General features: G+C 45.4%; 1 protein-coding gene across 2 annotated transcripts in view; it reads right to left on the bottom strand.

Moving 5' to 3' along the window:
* Positions 1-455: 455 nt before the first annotated feature.
* ZSWIM8 (zinc finger SWIM-type containing 8) overlaps positions 456-20,267 on the bottom strand; it is a 53,779-nt gene continuing 33,967 nt past the window's right edge. The window contains exons 10-26 of one of the 2 annotated variants that reach the window (XM_063163780.1): positions 18,451-19,459; positions 17,553-17,684; positions 16,858-17,037; positions 15,414-15,597; positions 14,751-14,849; positions 13,731-13,855; positions 12,278-12,509; positions 11,873-12,025; positions 10,721-10,943; positions 10,240-10,529; positions 9,271-9,494; positions 8,512-8,994; positions 7,756-7,924; positions 5,318-5,491; positions 3,795-3,914; positions 2,673-2,851; positions 456-1,480 (exon numbers count right to left, since the gene is read on the bottom strand). In XM_063163780.1, the coding sequence (XP_063019850.1) occupies positions 1,277-1,480; positions 2,673-2,851; positions 3,795-3,914; positions 5,318-5,491; positions 7,756-7,924; positions 8,512-8,994; positions 9,271-9,494; positions 10,240-10,529; positions 10,721-10,943; positions 11,873-12,025; positions 12,278-12,509; positions 13,731-13,855; positions 14,751-14,849; positions 15,414-15,597; positions 16,858-17,037; positions 17,553-17,684; positions 18,451-19,459 (4,180 nt within the window). In that variant the 3' untranslated portion in view covers positions 456-1,276. Of the gene's footprint in view, positions 1,481-2,672; positions 2,852-3,794; positions 3,915-5,317; positions 5,492-7,755; positions 7,925-8,511; positions 8,995-9,270; positions 9,495-10,239; positions 10,530-10,720; positions 10,944-11,872; positions 12,029-12,277; positions 12,510-13,730; positions 13,856-14,750; positions 14,850-15,413; positions 15,598-16,857; positions 17,038-17,552; positions 17,685-18,450; positions 19,460-20,267 lie in introns of both variants that reach the window. The other variant, XM_063163779.1, reaches the window with a different exon arrangement.

The raw sequence follows: 20,267 nt of genomic DNA, 5'->3' as shown, positions 1-20,267 counted from the left end.
AGATATGTGTTTATACACTTAAGCTATCTAAACTTAATTTTCTGCAATGCCATCCCTACCAGATACCTTTCACAGTCCACCACATACCTCTCATACCACCAATACATGAGAGCAGCTGGTCTTCTACACAATACTTGGGAAATACAAGGCTCTGCATTATCACACAGTATCAAGGCTAGAAAAGGAAGCCAGTGACTGACAGAACTGTAGGAAGAACATCCCAGACTTAGCACCAACTCTCCCAGCACCCATCAAACATGTAGCTCAGCCTCTGCAGAGGCAGGTCATTGTCAGAGCAGTACCAGGCAAGAAACCTTTGGGCCCCAACTTGTGCTGGACTGCTGCTCCCCAGAGCACAGCAGCCACCTACCAGGGCTCACAGGAGCTCCCACTGACACACAGCTGGCAAGCTCCTTCAGACTGCCAACATCATAGCAGAGAGAAGAGAGAGTCAGTCTAAGAAAACAAGTGTTTAATCAGGAAACGAGAAGAGACGAGGGATAAGAAAGTGATTACAGGAGAGTAATACCCCAGCCAAAAGAAACAGGATTGTACAACTTGGAACAACCAGGATCAAAACATTCTATGAGCCAGCAGTGCCCAGTGAGGGATGCTCCTGAGAAAGAGCTCAAGCACTTCTGGCACTCTCCAGGCAGCTCAGTGCAGTCAAGGACTCACTGCCCGAGCTCCAGCCTCTGTCCTCAGCTGCAGCAGAAAGCTGCAGAGGTGGCCCTGGCCCTGCTACTCCAGTCTCAGCTTCTCTCACCAGGAGTTGCTGAAAGGGATGGAGGAAGCACTTGCTGTGCACAGCAGTTCCAGCCACTCTCCAAAAGGAGATGGTGTGTGGAGTAAGAGAAGCCCATACAAAAAAAAAAAAAAGTTTACATATTTATAAATGCTAAAATAAATATTTCAGACAGAATCCCCAACCCCTCTAACATGTGCGCAATCACACTGCAAACTGCTCGCAGGACAGCCTCCGGGGCTCAGGGAGAAAAGCAGTGACTACACCACAGGGCAGCCAGCTCAACTTCCTTCTCATTTCCTGATGCTTCTCAAGCCTGCAGCCCCCTGAGAAGGAGGAGGAAGAGCGAGCAAAGCAGAGCGCCAACACGCAACAGTGCTGGAGAGGAATGTCATGGTATAAATACATCAGATCAGTGGTTTCCAACAAGTTAAAACTAAAATAAAAAAGACACCAGAAGGAAGGATGGTGTAAATGGAACTACAACTATGTTGGGCAAAGGGTTGCGTGTCCGTGGAGCTCCACCTGATGTCATGGTGAGAAGGTGGTCATTTCCAGAGAGACCCTTTGCCACAGCTCCTTTGTCTGCTTGCTGCGCTTTAGGTTCTGGAGAATATCATTAAACTGCATCATGCCCATGGGAGTCAGGCAGAAGGCGCTTCTGGCGCTGCGGATGGCATTCACAAAGTCATCGTAGTCAGCTGGGGTGAGATGGATCAGCCGATGATGGATGTACTGCATGGGAAAAGGGAAAGAGCCTTAAGGCATTTGCTCACCGCCCCCCTGCTGGTGAACTCACAAGACTGAGCTCCCAGAGCAACAGGTCACATGCTCCTGTTACCCATCAGTGGTCCAAGACTGGCAGCTCTGACAGAGAAGAGTACCTCAAAGGCGACACTGCTGTATCCTACACCCCAGCACATCCAAGGGCAGTGCTCCCTCAGAGCACCAAAATGCAGCATCAGCAAGTGTCCTCTATGTCATGAGCACTGTATTGAGCCACAGTACAGCACTAAAGGCCCAGGTAATACTCTACCCCACCAGCATCCAACCCTTACAACCTTTCATTCTGCAGGTTACACCCAGCCTGGGCACTGCCCATCTCCTTTACTAAGGGACATGGGCTGAGTTAAGTTTACACTAAATTGCTACAAAATATCTCTAGGCTTAACATTGTCACTTCTATCAGCTTCTCAAACAAGGCCCAAAACCAGCAGGCTTAGCTTTCAAGGCCAAATGAAGCTGTCATGTCTCAAAAGTACCATCTAGGATGACAGAACAGCTAATCCAACCTGGACAATATGGCTACAGAATCACCCTTTGGTCATTTATTGAAGAAGAAGGTATATGTGATGTGTCCTGACTGCACTGCTTTAAAAAACAGGCAGCTTTGATATTCCAGCTGGCTCACCGAAACACTGGTTTCAACAAAGCCTGAGAGGGATATCTGTGCTGGTAGCTGACCAAGCAATCTCCATTGTTGGTGTGAGCACTGGCACCAACACCAGACAGCCATGCCAAGGCTTCATGAGAAGGGGAAAACAGGCTACTGCTAACAAGAAAGTAAAAAGGATGGGCTAGGAACAGGGGTGGACACGAGGCTTGAAAACAAAGAAAGTTCAGAAGTTAGAAGGTACAGATAGCATTCAGAGTGAGGAAGAACACAACCACCCCAGCCTTCATGGAAGAGCACAGGAGGTGGAAGGCCTTGGCAGAAGCAGTACAGTGAGATCCTTTGCATGCAGCCCCATATAGGCAGGTGATGCCTATTCCAGTCCCTGCTGAGGGAGAAGGATGCATCAGGAATGGACCTTCAGCTCCCAGTGCCCAAGGCCCCTTCCCCTCTGCACATGCACACACAGGCAGCACCTCCAGGCAGGCAATGGCCTGGCAGCTCTGACAGGCAGGAAGATAAGCCACACTTTACCTGCATATAGGCCTGCTGGCACCTCTGCACCAGCTGGTGGAAGGCTGGGGTGCGCAGGTGGTTGTGCACATGGGCAGGGTTGAGCCTCTGTAGAGCTTCCATGATGATCTCCTGGAGCACAAAAGGGCTCAGCACCCCCTTGGCAGCACCAACGCAAAACTGATGCACGTAGTTTACACCTGCACAGGAGGAAGTCAGAACAACAGTGGTAAAGTAACAGAGACACAAGAAACCACACTTCACAGCAAGGACCTGGATCTGGAGCACCTTCTTCTCACAGTACTGCATCCTCCAGCAGGCTTGGGGGAGACAGTCTAGCAAACTCATGGGACAGAGAAGATTCTGCTATACCCATCAGGTCTGAGGAGAGACCAGGTACCACCTCAGTTACTGGTGTTCCCAAATTCACCTTTCTTTAAAGGAGATATGAAAGGAAACTAATCCTTGTGGATTAATGTGGCAAGGTTACTAGAAAGACAAGGATAACACACTACCTTCTCCATTGTTTCCTGACTGCCCATCAAGGAAGCACATAGATGCCTCAGCACTCAGGCTGTAAGAAGGCTGTAGACGTAAGTCAAGTTTCCTCACCACTTCCTATGGTAGAGCTCTGCCAGCAGGAGCAGCAGAAGTTGTGCCACTAAACAGGCTGTTTGTAAAGATTTTTTTAGCTTACTGCTTATGAAAGAATTTAGAAAGTGAGCTGACAAAAAAGATACAAGAGCAAAATGGAAGTAAAAACAAGCAACCCTCCCAAAAATAGGTGTTATGAGCACCTATTGCTATAAAAAGTCTTCACAGAAGGTATAAATATACATAAGAGGAATACCTACAATACAGTGCAAATGGAAAAGAAAGAATCAATATTATGGAATGGAAGAGATACAAGCTCTGAACCCTGTCCAATCTCATGTACTTCATCCAGTGACTCAAAATGCAACAGCATGCCTACAGAACCCAAAAATGGGACAAATGAGAGGACGAAAGATCAGTAGGGATCTTCTCTCAGGAATGGCACTGATACCAGGCTTGCCCAATCTTTGAAGCTTCACTCAAAGAGCTCGTTCCCACCATGGCCCAAATCCCAAGTGGATTTCTGTTAAGTACTGCTCTGAGCCTTACCTAACTTTGCAGCTAACCCAAGGAGCCATTTCACGTCCTCAGTGTAGGGCGGGCTGCGGGAGAAGTTGTTGGGATGGTCGTTGTGAGCTCTTCGGCCAAGCATCTCCAGAGCCAGCATCCCTGTGAGAAAGGGCAGCCACAGTCAAGCAGCACTTCTGCCCAGTAAGGCTGGGTCTAGCATTTCACTCACTGCAGCACAACCTGACTGGCCTGCCCCTCACCAACAGAAAATTCCACAGCTGCAGAGTCCAGACAGAAACAAAAGGGCAACCTTGGAGCCTGCCAGCACAGGAACTATCTGCAAAAACATCTGGATCTGCTGCTCCAAGCTGGGAAACCTGCACAGCCATCACCCCTCACCAGAGCTGCAAAGAGGCACTCAAGCACCCACAGCAGCGTCAAGCAGAGAGCCCCAAAGGCTGCACTACAAGAGATGTCCGGAAAGCAAAGCTTTTGACCTAAATTTTGCAACAGAGAAGCTACTCAAACCAACCTGCTCTGCAGCAAAGACAACAGGCCACCACTGAGCTGCAATATTGCCAATTTGCAAACATTTCACTTATGCCATTACAGTTCTTTGGACAAATCTACCCATTTCAACAGTATTCAAATACCAACATGTGCCACGTTCTGATCTTCCAGACCACCTTCCCTGCCTGTGCCTCTCTCTTTTTCAGGTTATTAAACACCTTTCATGGCATGCCATGTACCACTGATATTTTAAAAGACACCTGCACACCTTTCCAGCTAACAAGTACTCTCTATTCTGGCTTTCAACAAAAAAGTCAAGCTTTCCTTCCATTTTCCTGCTGTTTCTCTTCCTTTGCTTATTTTTAGAGGATTCTTTATCCTACATCAAGCATCCACTGGGTTGAACCATGAGTACATACAAGTAGCTTACTACTTACAACTACAGTAGCTTACTGCAAGCTAAGCTTCATCCAAACCTTAAGACTGCTATCCTTGTACCAATGGCAATTCAGGCAGACTCTCTCATTTTCTCATAACCAGTGTGACTGGGAAAGGAATGATAATTACATACCCACTCTTCACTACATATAAGTTCCTCCTGCTCTATCTTCAACAAATAACTGGAGAGGCACAGGGCACTTCCATTGTGCATCTGAAGACTCAGCTGGTATTAAACTAGAGGTGTGCCCTCTCCATCCATGAGCAGAAGGAGCCAAATATTATTTTATCATATAGTCACAACTTGCACAGTCACATCCTTGGAGGCCTACTCAGGCTACTTTCTACATCTGCTGAAAGGCAAGACACTTCTCAGCTTTAACCCACTTAGCTCTCTTTTCTGCTCTGATGGTCCTGAAAAGCAATTGTTCAGTCTTACAGTGCTTTGCCTTCATTTTTAGACATCTGATCATCAACTTGCTTTTCCCATGTCCCCCAGGTGCATTCACCCCCAACAGGTGCAGTAGCCAGTTGCCAAATTGACAGTGAAAACCTGCAGCCTTGCCCTGAATCCCTCTCAAGGGGACTCCAGAAACCCACTTGGCTATCCTTACCAACTCGGTATGCAGAGTGGAGGTAGTGCAGGCCCTGGGGGCTCACAGGCTGACTGTGCTGCTCATCCTCGGCAGGAAATCCCCCCGTAACGAGGGAGTTGGGCTGTGAGGACAGAGTTGTCAAGGAAGCACCCTGAATCGCTGGGAACGTTGATCCTGCATGGACACTGCCTACTGAAGAGAGCAAAACAGCAGCATTAGGACCCAGCAGCAGCCTAAGAGAAGGTTTACTTGGGACATCATCTCCTTCACCTGACTGCCCCCTGCCAGTGTAGCGTTATATTCCCCTAATCAGAACAATAAAGCAACCAAAACCCACAGGCTTACAACTGAAATACAGTGGGCCAGGAATAGCCCTATTCTGTTTGCAAGGTGGGCCTGACAGTGTCAGTAACATGTGTGTCCATTTCTTCTGCAGTATCTTGTGAACATGCACAAAATCCATGTTTTACTTGTAAATGTGTATGTTGATTTGAATGCATTTGCTATGATTAAATAAAATATTTGGTTCTGACTTCTTGTCCAAGGAAACAATCATGTGTATGTCTACACCTGATGAGAAACTGCTAGGAAAATTACTGAGCAGGAACAGAATTAAGTCACTCAAAGATCAAGTCCAACAATGCAAGGTTCTTCCACTTGGGCTGTACGACAGCTGTCACTCCGTTCAGGAAGGCTGTTACTGGAGGCTGACCTCCAATCATCCCTGGAAGGAACAGTCACTGCACACACTGGCAGCATGTACCAACAGTAAAAACAGCAGGGAGACTTGAGAAGTTGTCACCTTCAGACACTTAACTAGTATAAGCAAACTCAAGGGAAATGACAGGTTTCAAATGCAAACCCATTGCATTGTACCACCCAAACTTGTACAGACAGCAGTAAACACTGAGTCACTAAGCTGCACTCTTACAAGACTCAAATTTACCTGTCCCTCTCAAGAAAGGTACAAAGAGTAAAGCAAGGTTTGCTTGAGAGCTCCAGAGCACAGATGCCATTAGGTGTGTGCAAACTGTTACCCTTATTTCACAGTTTCTCTGTGATGCTACTACGCCAGCTTGAGCAATGCTGTCAGTTCCTTTTAATTTCCCCCTCCATGTTTGCTAGTGAACAGTTAAACACCTGAGAACAATGTGTCTCCCAGGAAAGACCTGTCTAACCTCCTCAACCAAGGAGACACAGGGTGCCAAACAATGCACAAAGCAGGGCAAAATTCATACTGTGTTTGAAGTCTGGCCAAGGAGAATAACTCATAAGAATGAGGTAAATTATTGCCAGAGCTCAGGCCTCACCACATGATTCTGTACTTGAGGAACAGTGAAACAGTATTGTAAGGACTGAAAATAAGTTTATGGAAGCCATAAAAAATGGCAACTGGAAAGGGTGGGGTTGTTTTCTCCTTTTGGTATTTTAAGTGTTCTAGGATGAATTAGCACTTCTGGAAGATTCATAGCTCTTTGGAGGAGAACAGAAATGGTTTCTCACAATGAAAAGTCATGGCATCAGATTGTGACTAAGGCTGGCAGCTATCAGATCCTAAGGCCTTCAAGACTGTTTTATTTGCTTTTGTGGTAGCTTTTTAGCATCAAAATACAGGATAAAAGAATAACTAAAACTATTCTACTTATATTCTGAATATGAAGGAGATCAACACAACTTTTCAGTATTTTTCACACACCAGTCTTCCAGCACCTGGTGAGTTGCAACACACTGAAAGTAGAGAAATATTACAGCCTCTGCAATGATGGATTAGCAGAGATTGGGGTCAAGCACGACCCACTGGTGCAGAACTCCATGGCAATGACAGCATGTCCACAATCCAGTCAACATCTGTTGTCCCAGTGCTACATGCTACTTCATGGATTTTCACCATCACTCAAGCCCTAGCACAACACATGAGCATCCATTCCAAATGCTATTGACACGACTCTTGACAAAACATCCATCATCTCTGATAGTTCCACATTTGGGCACAGGCTGCCTCCAACCCTTTCAGGCAGGATAAGACATTTAGTAGTGCTTCTATAGCAGAAGTCTGCCTGCTTCCTACTCTGTTCACCTGACCCAACAGAATTACATGAGTTTGCTCAAGATCATCTATGCTCACCTTGCTCAAGGAGAGCGGGAATTAAGCTTTTACAGGTTAGAAATCAGAAAGACCACAAGGGCTCCAAACATGATTTAGTCTTGAGGCCAAAACAGTCTCATACTGGAAATTCAGCTGAACAGAAGTTTCTCTCTGCTAGCTGCATCAGGCCCCCTTGGGAATCCCAATACCCCTGAGCAGGCACACCATTAAAATGGCATTCATTTGGCCAGAACCTTCCAGTGCAAGAACCCTCGTGCCACTTGTAATCAATGAGGAACAGGCCCTCACTGGTGAAGAGTTAAGAGACAGCAAAGAAACGTGTGCTGCCCAGCCCAGAGGTGTAACTTACGCGCTACATTGGAAGACAGCGACAGTCCCGTCTCACTGTGGTAGGGATGCACGGCGATCTGCGTCATGGAGGGGACGGGCACGCCAGGGAAGGACACGGCTGTAGCTGCCAGGGACGGTGCAGTCACTGAGTAAGGGTACTGCGCCCCTATGAATGCTGGGTGGACACCCTGCAACACAAGGTACAGAACAGTCGTGTCTGCTTCACCTGACCACTTAGAAAGAAGTAATCAAAACATCATGTCCCCACACAAGCCCCAGAGCTTGAAAAGTCCAGTCTGAAGGAAGCTAAGGAGGAAACTTGCACCGCATGAGCATTACATTTGCTTGCTCCTCCTCCTTTTAAAAACCTAATCATTTTGCAGAAAACCACTCCAAGACCTTCAAAAATAGGCAAAGGTTAAAATAACCTTCATTTGGCTTTCCCAGCATAGTCTCTATTTAGCCTGCGAGCTCTCAAGAAAACAAGCTTTCTGTCCAGTGCCTTCTGAGAAACTACAGAGCAACAGAAATTAAGAACTACTGATGTATTATATTTTATATTCTCTTGAGACTTGAAACACAGCCACAAAAGGCTCCTTACTGTGCAAATGCTGAGCTGGAGGGCCAAAGTGTCACCAACTGGCAAGTGAGAGCAGAAAGAGAGACCTGATCTCAAGCCATGACAGTTCTGAGCCCCATGCTCTCCCCACTCCAACACACTCCCCCAGAAGCAGCCCCACAAGGTCACAGTAAATGAACAAGGCACAAAACTCACCTGTGGATACGCCGAGCCAGGGACCGGGAAGACTGCTGGGCGCGGCATGTGCTGGATGGTGTGTCCGATATACTGGGGGTTACAGGGGATGTGAGTCTGGAGGGTGGTGTAAGGGTGGAGACCCTGCGTGTGTGTATGTGCCATTGCTGGCCCTGCCACCGTGTGCTGCTGGTACATGGTTGACCCCACAGAGATCACTGGCATGACAGTTGCTGCTGCAGTTACTGCAGCTGCCACCGTCACCGTGGTCGGCTCTGAGGTCACCCGGCTGTCTGCCAGGCCACGCGCTGCTTCCGCCGCGGCCCGCGCGCCGCCGGCACTGCAGCCGGTGGCACCTTCTCTCTGGGCTGGGGTCCCACCAACAGTCTGTTCATAAAGCCAGTACCACTGATGAGCTACTTCAAACAGGACTTCTGGGTACACACCACCTCCTTTAGCTGCCTCTTCTACTGCCATGCAGGCCTTTTCCAGCATCAGGTTGTCCTGCAAGCAGTGAAACAAAAGAAGTTAAGAATGTAAAATGAGAAACACAAGGAGGAAAAACTACAAGAGAGGAGAAGTACAAGGCACTCTAAAATGACTAATACTATGGGGACCAGCCAGATGCTATGCAGCAGAATAACCAGTGTTATTCAAGAAACATTAGAAGTCCAGAGAACTGGGATTAAGGCTGGGCAAGGAGCCAGCCCCACAGGTAACAGCAGCACATCCTTGATACTAGAAATCAGCCTTCACTAGCAGCTGCCATATGATGCTCACCTGTTCCTTACACTGCACCAGAGCCCTCTGGATCTCGTTTGGGTTCAGGGCATGGGCATGAGGCAGGCAGCTGAGCGCCAGTTCAGCAGCTGCCCGCACCATGTTGGAGTCTCTGGCCCGTGAAGCTCTGTCTGCCAATGATGCCACCTCTGGGGGAGTCAGATGTCCATCCCAACACTCCACTAAGATGTTCAAGGCTGCGCTACCAATCTCCATGGCCTGCCCTAAGAAGAAGAGTGAGAGAGACTCTCACACCACTGTATGCCCAGCACAGTTAGTCAGCTTTCTTTCAACAGCAGGTGCATTCTTCACTTCCTTCAGCAGCAGTGACACAACCCAGTTGCTTCCATTACGGTTCACATCAAATTTAGGTGCCTCCTCCCAAAACACAGGACAAACAAGAGCCCTCAATGAGCAAGTGGTGAGTGAGGACACCATTACTTAAGCTAAAATGTATTTGAAATAGCAAAAGTACTTGCTATAGCTGATTTTAGTACCCACAAACCAGTCTGGACTGTCAGTCTAGTAATTCACATCAGGAAAACATGAATTTTTGAAGGTGTATTTTTTAGGTTTTTAAAAGCCATACGGATAGGTAGCAGGTATGGGTGCAATCAAAAGGAAGTGGAAAGTGAGAACTGAACACTGCCAGAGAGCATGTTCAGACTTGACATATGTCTGTCTCTTCAGCACACTTCTGAAGGAGAGGTAAAGACCAGTCTCTGTATGAGAAGTGGGCTTTTTAGACCAAAGCATTTTGCAGTTCAAACAAGAAAGAGGTCACAAGAACTTTCCAGGCCAAAGTAACCACCACTGTGCAAATCACTGCTGATCAGTAACTACTGCAGCTGTGTGAGCTGCTCACATGGCTCCTACAGCACATCAGTATCACCATTCTCAAGAACAAGCTTGCCTCCCTATCCTACTTCCTGCCCAAAAGTCAGCCTCCCAAAAAAGCTTTGCTGTAACCTGTGATCCAGGAGACATGTGAGGAGTAAGTTCGAGAGAGCCAGTTGGGAGACACGAAGTTGTGCAGCCCTAGTGCATACAGCCCAATCTCAAAGGCGCAGAGGTGAAGGTTGCGGTGTGGTCCCTGGTGCCCACCACTGGAGGAAGGATGGGTGAAGATAGAGGTACTGCTGTTTCCACCTGCTTTGATAAGGACTGTCTTAGCCAATTCAAAGTAGAAGTGAGCAGCTGCCTCTGAGGGCTGGTTTGGGACATGAGGAGCATGGCTCTCCAGCCGCCTCCCTTTATACCTAGAAGAAAAACAGAGGAATCTTTTACATAAGTACCCCAAGTTTGCCAGCTGGGGTACAAAGAACCCCTGTCTTTGGGGTCTAGAGGAAACAAAGCAAATTTTCCCCATAAAGTATTTCCCGATGCACGCATGGCATGTCCCCAACATCAGGCCTAGAGGTTGCCTCGGTGTATTGGTATTATTCATTACCTGCCAACTTCCACAGTCTTTGCACGGGCTCCCCCACTTGCTCTCCTACTGCCACTGGAAGAGGAAGATCCCAGTGAATCACTTGAAGAACTGCTGATGCTGTCACTGTCCTGTCCTCTGCCCCAGGATGTCGTTGCCCAGCCCCCACGTAGAGGACGCCGACTGAGGGTTGGAGAACTGTCAGAGGTGGTTTCAGGAGCACTGCTGTCAATACTAGCCATGCCTACAACACCAGAACCAACATAGAAATGTCACCAGGGTTGGTAAATGCAATGCAGGAAGGTAAACTGAACCATATCACCTGCAGTACCAGCTAAGATCAGTTGTGACGGTGATTGCCTTAGGGCTGTCAGGCAGTCATTATAAATTGAGAGAGGTTAAATCAAAACAATTTGGCCACAGACATCAGTGACATTTTGTAATTCTTGGATTAAAATGTAGAAGAGTCCAAGAACATGGCATCTTTATTTCCCTCTTCACACCATCACAGCCCCTCACTCCACCTGCCAAGTTTTGTGGCAGAGTATAATAACAACAAGCAAATGTACTTACAAAGTCAAGTTCCACAGATTATACAAATAGGAAGAAAACCCTTCAGATACATGCTGCACAACCTTCACATCCTCTGCCTCTAACTTATACCCTTCCCAAGAGCAGTGTAGAGAGGCAGCAGCTTCTCTGAATTTGTTTCTGGATCCAGGAGCACAGTGCTGCACTTCTAGAGTCAGCAGTCATTCAGCTCCAGGAATCTAATCCATCACACAGAACATAACTAGTGCAAGAAAGGCAGGAAATTTATGGAGCAAATCTTATTTGTCCATGTCAAACACCTCAGAGATACTCAGCTGCTTCTGTTGTACAGGAAAGGCTGACAAGTAAAATCCCAGAGTCATAGAACAGTTTGGTCAGTCCCATCCAACCTGGTCTTAAACTCCCAGGGATGGGGCATCCACCACTTCTCTGTGCAACCTGTTCAGAGCCTCACAACCCTTCCAATAAAGAACTTCTTCCTAATGTCCAATCTAAATCTCCCAGCTTTCAGCTTAAAGCTGTTATCCTTTGTCATATCACTACATGTCCTTGTAAAAAGCTCTTCTCCCAGCAGACTGCCTAAGAGAGCACTAGATGCTGTATGAGCTAGTCCATTCCCACCTGTGTGTTTCTTCTTCTGCCTGACAGGTGAGCCCCAGCATCTCCCATTGTATCCACCTCGGTTTCCAAGGGCCAGACGACTGGGGACCTTCCCTTCTTGTTTCAAAACAGTGGCCTCAGCAGCTGGCTCACACGGGGACCTCTGAGAGCTCTCTGCTAAACACAACAGTGACAACGTAAACATCATCTTTCTGTATCTCTAAAATCAGACATGGCCATTTAAAAGATACAAGTATCAACAGATTTTTATAAAATGAATTATATTTATGAGAAGGATTATGTCAGTTTTCTTTCAGTTATAAAGCAGATCATCTGACACTAGGCCAAGAACATTTAACTCAAGATTTCGAAAATAGGCTCTAACTGTGGAAAATTTTAGCATAGCTGTTAGAAACGACTTCTTACCTTGTGTACTCTTCTCCACAAAGTTCTCAGGACTGCTCTGCACTGCAGTGCTTACAGCAGCTTGCTGAGTGACAGAAGTCCCTGGAAGCTGCTGGATAGCTGCAGCAGACTGGGCAGCATGTTTGGAAGGAGATTTTTGGTTGGCCACCGCAGGCTTGCTGGATGAGTAGAAGGAGCTCAGCGTCTGTGGTTTGTGAGTTTGACTTTCTCTGTCCAGGAGTTTGTCTAAAATCTTCAACAACAAGGGGAAAAAAAAAGGCTCACAGTGAAGGGTAAGAGACCAGGCATTACACTAAGACAAAGAGGTAAAATATCAAATTTTATTTGTTGGAGGTAAAAAGAAAATGCTTATTTTTCTAAAAAATATGCATTATCTTCCTGCACCAAAGAGCAATGCAATGCACAGTTGTGAGACAGGTGGTCTGCATTACTTGAGGATGCAAAGACTCAGTAATACCCCATTTTCACTTGAAACAGCCACTGGCTTTACTTGAAAAGCACCCAAAATTCACAAAAAATAAGCAATTCTGGTATAGCAAGGACAGAATGGACAATTCTAAATTTAGTTCTGTCAGATGTTGTTTAAGTCAAAAAAATTCCACGCTCACCATTCAGAAAATCCTGTCATACATTACTGAGAAACGGGCAAAGCCACTAGAGAAACTGCATTATACTGGCCTACAGTAACATTTTCTTGTCATAACTTATTATGTAATTGGAGAACAATGCATCACCACATTCTAAGGGTTTGTCCACTTATACTGTTTGTTCTCCATATTTAATCAACACCACAAGCCTGACAGATCATTTATGCACAGATGATTGATATCACAGTGTCCCTGTTATTCCCTGGAGAAGAGTATAGCAAAAATGCTTCTCTTTTAGGAGACAAAAAGACACTAATAATGTAGTTCTTGCTGTCTAGGAGGATTTCTGAATATAAAAGATTAATAAAATCCTTTCTGAAGCTTCAGCAGTTTTCAATTTTTTTTCTTCCTTTGGGGTGGACAGGCAAAGTTTTACTCTCTCTTGCACAGTAAATTAAGACAGGTGTAATGAACTAGTATATCAAAGAGGTGAGAGGTTAAGAAACAGAGCTTTTGCTAGCTATACTGTTCTGCAAGCCAATATCCCTGCAGCAAAACATATGCAATTCCCAGACCACACACAGACTGCACAACAAAACCCCTTAGGAGTGAACTTGTCTTAGCAATAAAAGCAGTGACAACACATGCCCTGACTGGATCTTAAGAAACCTATGGAAAGAATGCCTCTCCCAGGGCAACACACTCCATACAATCAGGTTTTGCAGCAGTGGATGAATATAAATACCACAACATAGCTTGTAAAACATCAGTATGTGACACAACAACTTACACTCGCTGGCAAAACTATCAAATCCATCAAAACCCAAACCCTCCTTCTCTCTCTCCCCTTTCAAAGGGAAACTCACCTTCTTCAGCTTAGACTGATCATCCTTGTAAGTGATCATCAGGGCTAGTGCCAGATCCCCTTTCTCCCTTCGTGTGCCTTCACACAACAGAGGATGTTCTGCTTCACTGACAGTTGTTTTCATACCTGCAGCCCATAAAAGAGAGCATGAAGAGACAAGTGAGCTCATGGGACTACACTACATCCTGAGAGCTGTCTATACTTCAGACTGTTTTAACAGCCTCACTGTTACAGGCAAAAAAAGATTTTTTCTGTTAACTTCAAAAAGAGGCCATGAATAAACAGAAGCTGCAGTCTGTCCCTAGAATACTAAGTTGGCCACAACTGTCAGAACAACCAGATACTAAAAAGCTACAGGAAGAGTCCAGGCAAGCCTATAACCCTATCTTGAAACAAGCCTTTTGGTTTCTGCAGATGCTACAAGCCAGCATTCCAACACCATAAAAAACTCATCTTCTTTCAGAGATGAGGCAACAAATAACAGGTTTTGTCTAATCCATTTAATTTCTTTTTGCATACTGCTTTAAAACACGCATACAGTACTGTCAACATAACATGTATATAATCACTGCTTTGTTGTTGAAGCAAATGAGGCAAGAATTCAGTACTATGCTAAGATCCCAAATGATATGATAATACTTGAGAGTACTTCTGCTAATCTTTTGCTATTGTTGTCTAATCTCTTCAAAAATTATTGCCTTTTGTCCTAATTGCCTCTGAAACTGTCCATTTCCATTGAAGTCCAGGCAATACATATTTCCTGACAAAAGAGCAAGCAGAAAACTAAAATTCATGTTACTACCTAAACACTGAGCTCTCATCCCAATTGTCCTTCCATTTTTTCACAGCTTTGCAATGATACCTCAACCCTGGCATGTAGAATCCTGCACCTGATTCTGTCAAACTCTGCAAACACTTCTATTTCAGGACCAAACTGGAATGAACTACTAACTCTCACCATTCAAAATGGGAAAGCATCAGAACATGGATGAAGGCAGACTTTCCTTGTAAAGATTCTTACCAAGAGCAGCAACAGCTGCCTCAAAACCAAGTTCTTCATCTCCAGGCATTTCATTATTCCAATTACGGCTTGGGGGTCTAGAGCCTGTAGGAGAAACCACTGAAAGAATAAAATAGAATTAGTGTTCATCTTTCAAAACTAAGGCTTCAAAGCAAAAGACATTTCTGAGAGCTTTCTGAATTTTCATAGCTTCCTGTGGTCCTATTCTTAGCCTCATACCAGCTTCAAGATCACAGCACCTTACAAGGTTTTCTTCCCAATTCTTTCTCTAAGCTCAGAAGGCTCCAAACCAGTATATTGCCAAGTCAGTCTTCTAATCCCAGGTTGCTGTGTTCTTATTATATTCTAGATTTGTATTAGATTCCTCAAAATATAACCAGTGTAAAAGCAGCAAAGTCAGTAATATGTAACTATTTTACAAACACACATAGAGTGCTGAAATGTCTTAAGTGTGGAGTTGTTTTCAAATGTAGGCAGAAGGAGAACTGTCCCACTGGGGAACAAAATATCTTTAAAACAACGTAGAGGCAAGTGCAAGCAACAGTGTACGAAGAATTAAACTTTGGTTGTTCTTATAGAGAAGACAATTTCTCTGTGAAAATCCCTCAAGACCTGGCATCTCAGAATATGCCCTGCACACACTCAGGCCAATGCTGTCAGTACCTGGAGTGCACAGGACATCAAATATAAAGCTTGCCAACATCAGAGGCAGGACAGGACGGTAATCACACAAGGTCCCTTCTCGCAGTTCTTCGGCTCTTCCTCGAATAGTGTTCATCTCATTGGTGCCCAAGGGAATCTTCTTCAAGAGGGCTGCAATCTCAGATTCCTGATAAGCCAGCTTCACCTGGTGGTATCCACAAGGAAACAGAAAAAAAGCTGTCAGAGGCACAGTCCCCTATGGGGAGCACACCGTTCTCCTCTATACATAAAGTACAGCAATAGTTTTTATTAGTTTATTAAATGAGAGCAGTGCTTACCAGCCTAGCCACCATTACCATTCTCTCCACAATGAAAATGCTTTTCACATCTAATAAGAGTCTTGCTTCATATTTATACACTTTTTTTTTTACTCAAATGATGACTTTTCAGCTGCATACAGAAAAAACGCATCAGCTCTCACAAGAACATCAGCAGAAGTATCTGACTGGATAGGTCAGTGGAAAAGGTGGTTACTTGTAATTGTAGGAAGAAAGGATGCTATGTTAAGTGATACACCCATTTGAGACACCAGAGACTGATTAGCAGAAGAAAGGGCACAGTTGCAGCACACATGCCATCAGGATGAAGACATTTCACTGCTCTGTGCCAGAATTCCCTCCATTCTTAACACATGAAAGCAATAGTTTTCTTTTAGGTAGCAAGTGACTGCCAAACTCACAATCTTCTAATCAGACCCTAAGAAGTACAGATAATGAATAATTGTAGTTGGTGGATAACTAGCAACAATACACACTCTAAGAGACTGAACAACCCTGCAGTGAAAAGCAAGGCAGCTGTAAATCACACAGACATGGTCTTCACTGGACACTTTTTTCAAAACAGGAATCCTCATAGTAATCAAGGAGTGTCCAAAATAATATGCTTGTACAGTGCATATGCTTGCTTGCCAGTGAATGAGGTATCAGCAAAAGCAACAATTTTCAGATACATAACAATTGCACCAATTCACCCTAAGGAATAACTTTCAAACCATTTCACCGATGCAAATACGGACAAATATGGGCATTTACAAATGCCTTTGTTTTTCCCCACATTAGTGAAGCAAAATGAAAACATACTTAAGATAAGAACTAGGCTGTTCTTATCCAAATAATACATTCATAAAAGATTTTGTACTCATTTAAATATTTTCAGACCTATAGCTTCGTCTGAGCTTCCTATCAGTGAAGGTAACAACAGCTCAAGTGATATTGCTAATAATATTTTAGGAGATCAACATGTCCTAATGGGATGTGCACTCAATTGATTTAGTTCTATTGCGATCCATTTTAAGAAAACATAAAAGCACAATCAAACTTCAGGCGCTGAAATTTAAACCATGTGAGCAAACACATCCCAAGAGAACAATGTTTATGGATACTGTCTTTTTGAGATATTTCATTACCTCCAGAGCCTTGGTAGAGGCAGGTGGTCTCTGCAGCTCCAGAGCAAACATTCCTATTCGGAAGGCCAGGTTGTGGTACTCCAGCCGCTCACTCAAGACAGTCAGCAAGAAAGCAGCTTTAGACAAGGTGTTGGTTGCCATCCATGTCTGCTTGCTGGTTGACACCTTGTTCTTTTTGCCCTGTTTGAGGAGGAATTTGTCACAGACACTTTCCTAAACATCCTAAATGACTCTCTTGTCCTCTTATCTTTTGCAGTAGTTATGGACAGAGGAAAGAATAAAATACATTTAGATTTTGTCCTTCTGCTGAGAAATCTCCAATTTCAGTGGTTACCATTGAACATCACTGCCTCCCCTGTGTCACTCCAGGACAACACAGTGGAAGAGCTGGCCTGTGGACAAGACACATGCTCCCTGTTGGACTGATGCTGTGCAGGCAGATGCCACACATCCATCCCTTCCAAGGGAAGCCTTCTATACAACAAACACTACTGAGTGTCACTACAACTGAGTTTCCAGAAACTTATGCTTCTGTCCAACCCTCTTATCCTGAAACAGCAGAACTACTAACATTTCCAGTGATGTGCACTATGAAATAGGAGACTAAGGTTTTGGAGAGAATCTCAAGAAACAGGGTCACCTGCACAGAGCTGCACTAACATCAAGACTACTGATGGTTGCTGCCATCTCTCTACCTTAGTTGGTGGCTGCTCCACTTTGAGATCTGGAGGGTTGGCCAGTAGGTCCCTGGCAAGCTCTACAGTCAAGCGGCAGGCCTCGCTACTGTATCCGTGTGCATACAGTGCCTCTGCACAGGCAAACAGGACCTGCAAGAAGGAACATGTTCAAACAAGAAGGTCACGTTCAAACCACATCAGCCCAGCCTGGAGTCAGCCTGCTCAAACCACCTGTCACAAAGACTGCAAGCACAATTCTCAACAAACTTCAGCAGCAGGTATTCTCAGAGTCCTCCTTGCCTAGTCCTTCACCACCACTCCTTGAAGCACTCCCCCAACAAGTCTTTTCTTACATGATTAAGTCCCATCCTCTCTCCAAGTGCTATGAGATCAGAAAATAGCTCAAAAAATACTAAACTTCAAATTACCACTGTTTCCATGCATTGCCATTTTGTGGTTATTACAGGAATAAGACACAGTTTATTTAGACTGCTTCTCCTTTCCAAAGAACTTCTGCTTAAATGGTTGGATTTAAATTTTTTTTTCTGAGCATGTCTCAGTCTCATTTTTAATTTCAGATAATTTTTGCCTTTTCCAAGGGTGGGACTAAGTGAAAAGCACACACTGTTTTGTCTACATTTGTAAATGCTGGAGTGTGAGATGGGACTAACTAAAACTGGGACACACTTGCAGTTAGCACAGAAACAGGGAATCAAACTTGTGGGAAGCAGACATATGCTGCCACTGCATTAAGCTTGTAGATACCTTATGACACAGTTGGTTATCACAACATTGTAATTAAGCACTTGATTTAACAACATCCTAGGTTAAGTGTGACAGCTATGAGGGTGGTGAGACCATGATTTATACAACACATAAAACTGCAAAACAGCATTTTGAACTAGATTCAACTCACCTCCATCCGGTTCTCCTGTTCCAGAGGCTTTATACCAGCAAATATATCCTGCTCCTCTTCAATTCCCCCTTCAGCTTTGTCATCATCTTCCTTGGCTACCTCTTGTGGATTCAGATAGTATACCTGGTAATCATCTTCCTCTTCTCCATCATCCCCTCCCCCTGCTGCACCATTCTCTCCCACTTCTTCAGGCTTCAGACTCACACCACCAGAGTTCTCATCTGCAGAAGGCAAGTCATCATCGCCACTACCCATCTCCCCCACAGGATCCTTGGGGGGTTTCTTGGCCATGGAACTGCTCCTGAGAGTAGGCTCAGGTCCCTCGGAGAAGTACACTCCACCATCCTCCTCAAAGGCATCCCTGTAGCTCCTGCTCAGTGGACTTTCTGTAAAACTGAAGGTATTGCTGGCTTCTGCCCCCAGCGCCAAGCTGCTGTCATCCAGGCTCATCTCTGCCAAGTCTGGCTCCAGAGAGCTGTCCTCGCTGCTCATACGGCGTTTCCCACTATGTTTACTGGTCAAGCCTTTGCTCACTGGCAACTTTGCTTTGCTCACTGCAGTCTTATAGACAGCTTTGTCCCCCTCTGCCGAGAGCCGCCTCAGAACCCTCTGCGGCGTTTCAGAGACGACTTTCCTCTTCCCCGTGAGCTCCTTTGGGCGGACGGCTGGCTCCTGGGGCGAGGGCCACAGCCTGTCCCCGGGCTGCACACACGCTGCCCCGGGCTCCTGGCCATGCGTCCTGCCAGCCTCACAGGCACTTTCTGCACACTGCAACCGGCAGCTCCTCTGTTGGATGGCCTTCACCCAACAGAACGAGTTCTTCTTGTCAGTGCTGCTATATGTAATCCCAGGAATGGGATAAGCTTCCTCCCAATTGAAGTAACAGGCTTCTACAGCTGGCTTGAAACCTTGGAAGAGCTTCTCCAGTGATTTCTTGTGCTGACCCCTCTTAACGTTATCTATGACTTTCAGCTGCCACTGTCTGAGCTGTGAGCAAAGATCCCTGCGCCTAAGAGAAGAAAGGGGACAGGTTAGAAGCAGACACAAAAAGCACCTGCAACAAACTACTAGTTGACCCACAGAACACTTCCTTCCTTTGGCCAGAAACATCATCTGCTGAATGAAGTTAATGCTAAATACAGGCAGCAGTAGTAAGAAGACAGGTTGAAAAAAGCAAACAGATATATTAACAACTGGGTTGTAGACAGGTTCATGATCCAGAAGCAAAACACGAACATCACCAACATGAAAGCACAATACAAACTGGGAGGTTTAAAATAAAACACTGTCTGCCCTGTTTGCTTATCTGCCCTAAATAAGGCGTTAGTGATTTGAGTCTCAGCAATCTCAGATGAGTGAGATGAGTCTCAGAGTCTCAATTCCATGGGGAACTGCCCTTGGAAACACTCATAAAACAGCTTGCAGCAGCTGTGAAACAGCCCTGAGAATAACTCCAGTTACGATATTCACAAGTACAACCTAAACAGCCGACCCTGGGAAGCACAATGCCAGACAGGACCACCTAATCTCCCTCCCAGGCATTTACCTCTTTACCCTAATGGGCCTATAGAGAAGCCAACAATTTAATTTAAGCTTTAGCAGGCCATCCTCAGGAGAACAAACTGTTGCAAACCATAGGGACAGCAATAATTGATGTTCAAGTAACTCTGAAGAAGCAGCAAGCTGGCAGGACTACATAAACTCATGATACACAGTTAGTCCCATGGCCCCATATTACTATGGGAAGAACAGAACAGTTCTGCGTTTTCCAGCTCCAAATCTCACGTAGGGCCTATGCACTTAAGCAAAATAGCCTA

Source organism: Melospiza melodia, chromosome 9, assembly GCF_035770615.1.
Source record: "Melospiza melodia melodia isolate bMelMel2 chromosome 9, bMelMel2.pri, whole genome shotgun sequence".
Taxonomy (NCBI): domain Eukaryota; kingdom Metazoa; phylum Chordata; class Aves; order Passeriformes; family Passerellidae; genus Melospiza; species Melospiza melodia.
Note: the sequence above shows the minus strand (reverse complement) of the source record. Positions and strands in the feature narration are given on the sequence as shown.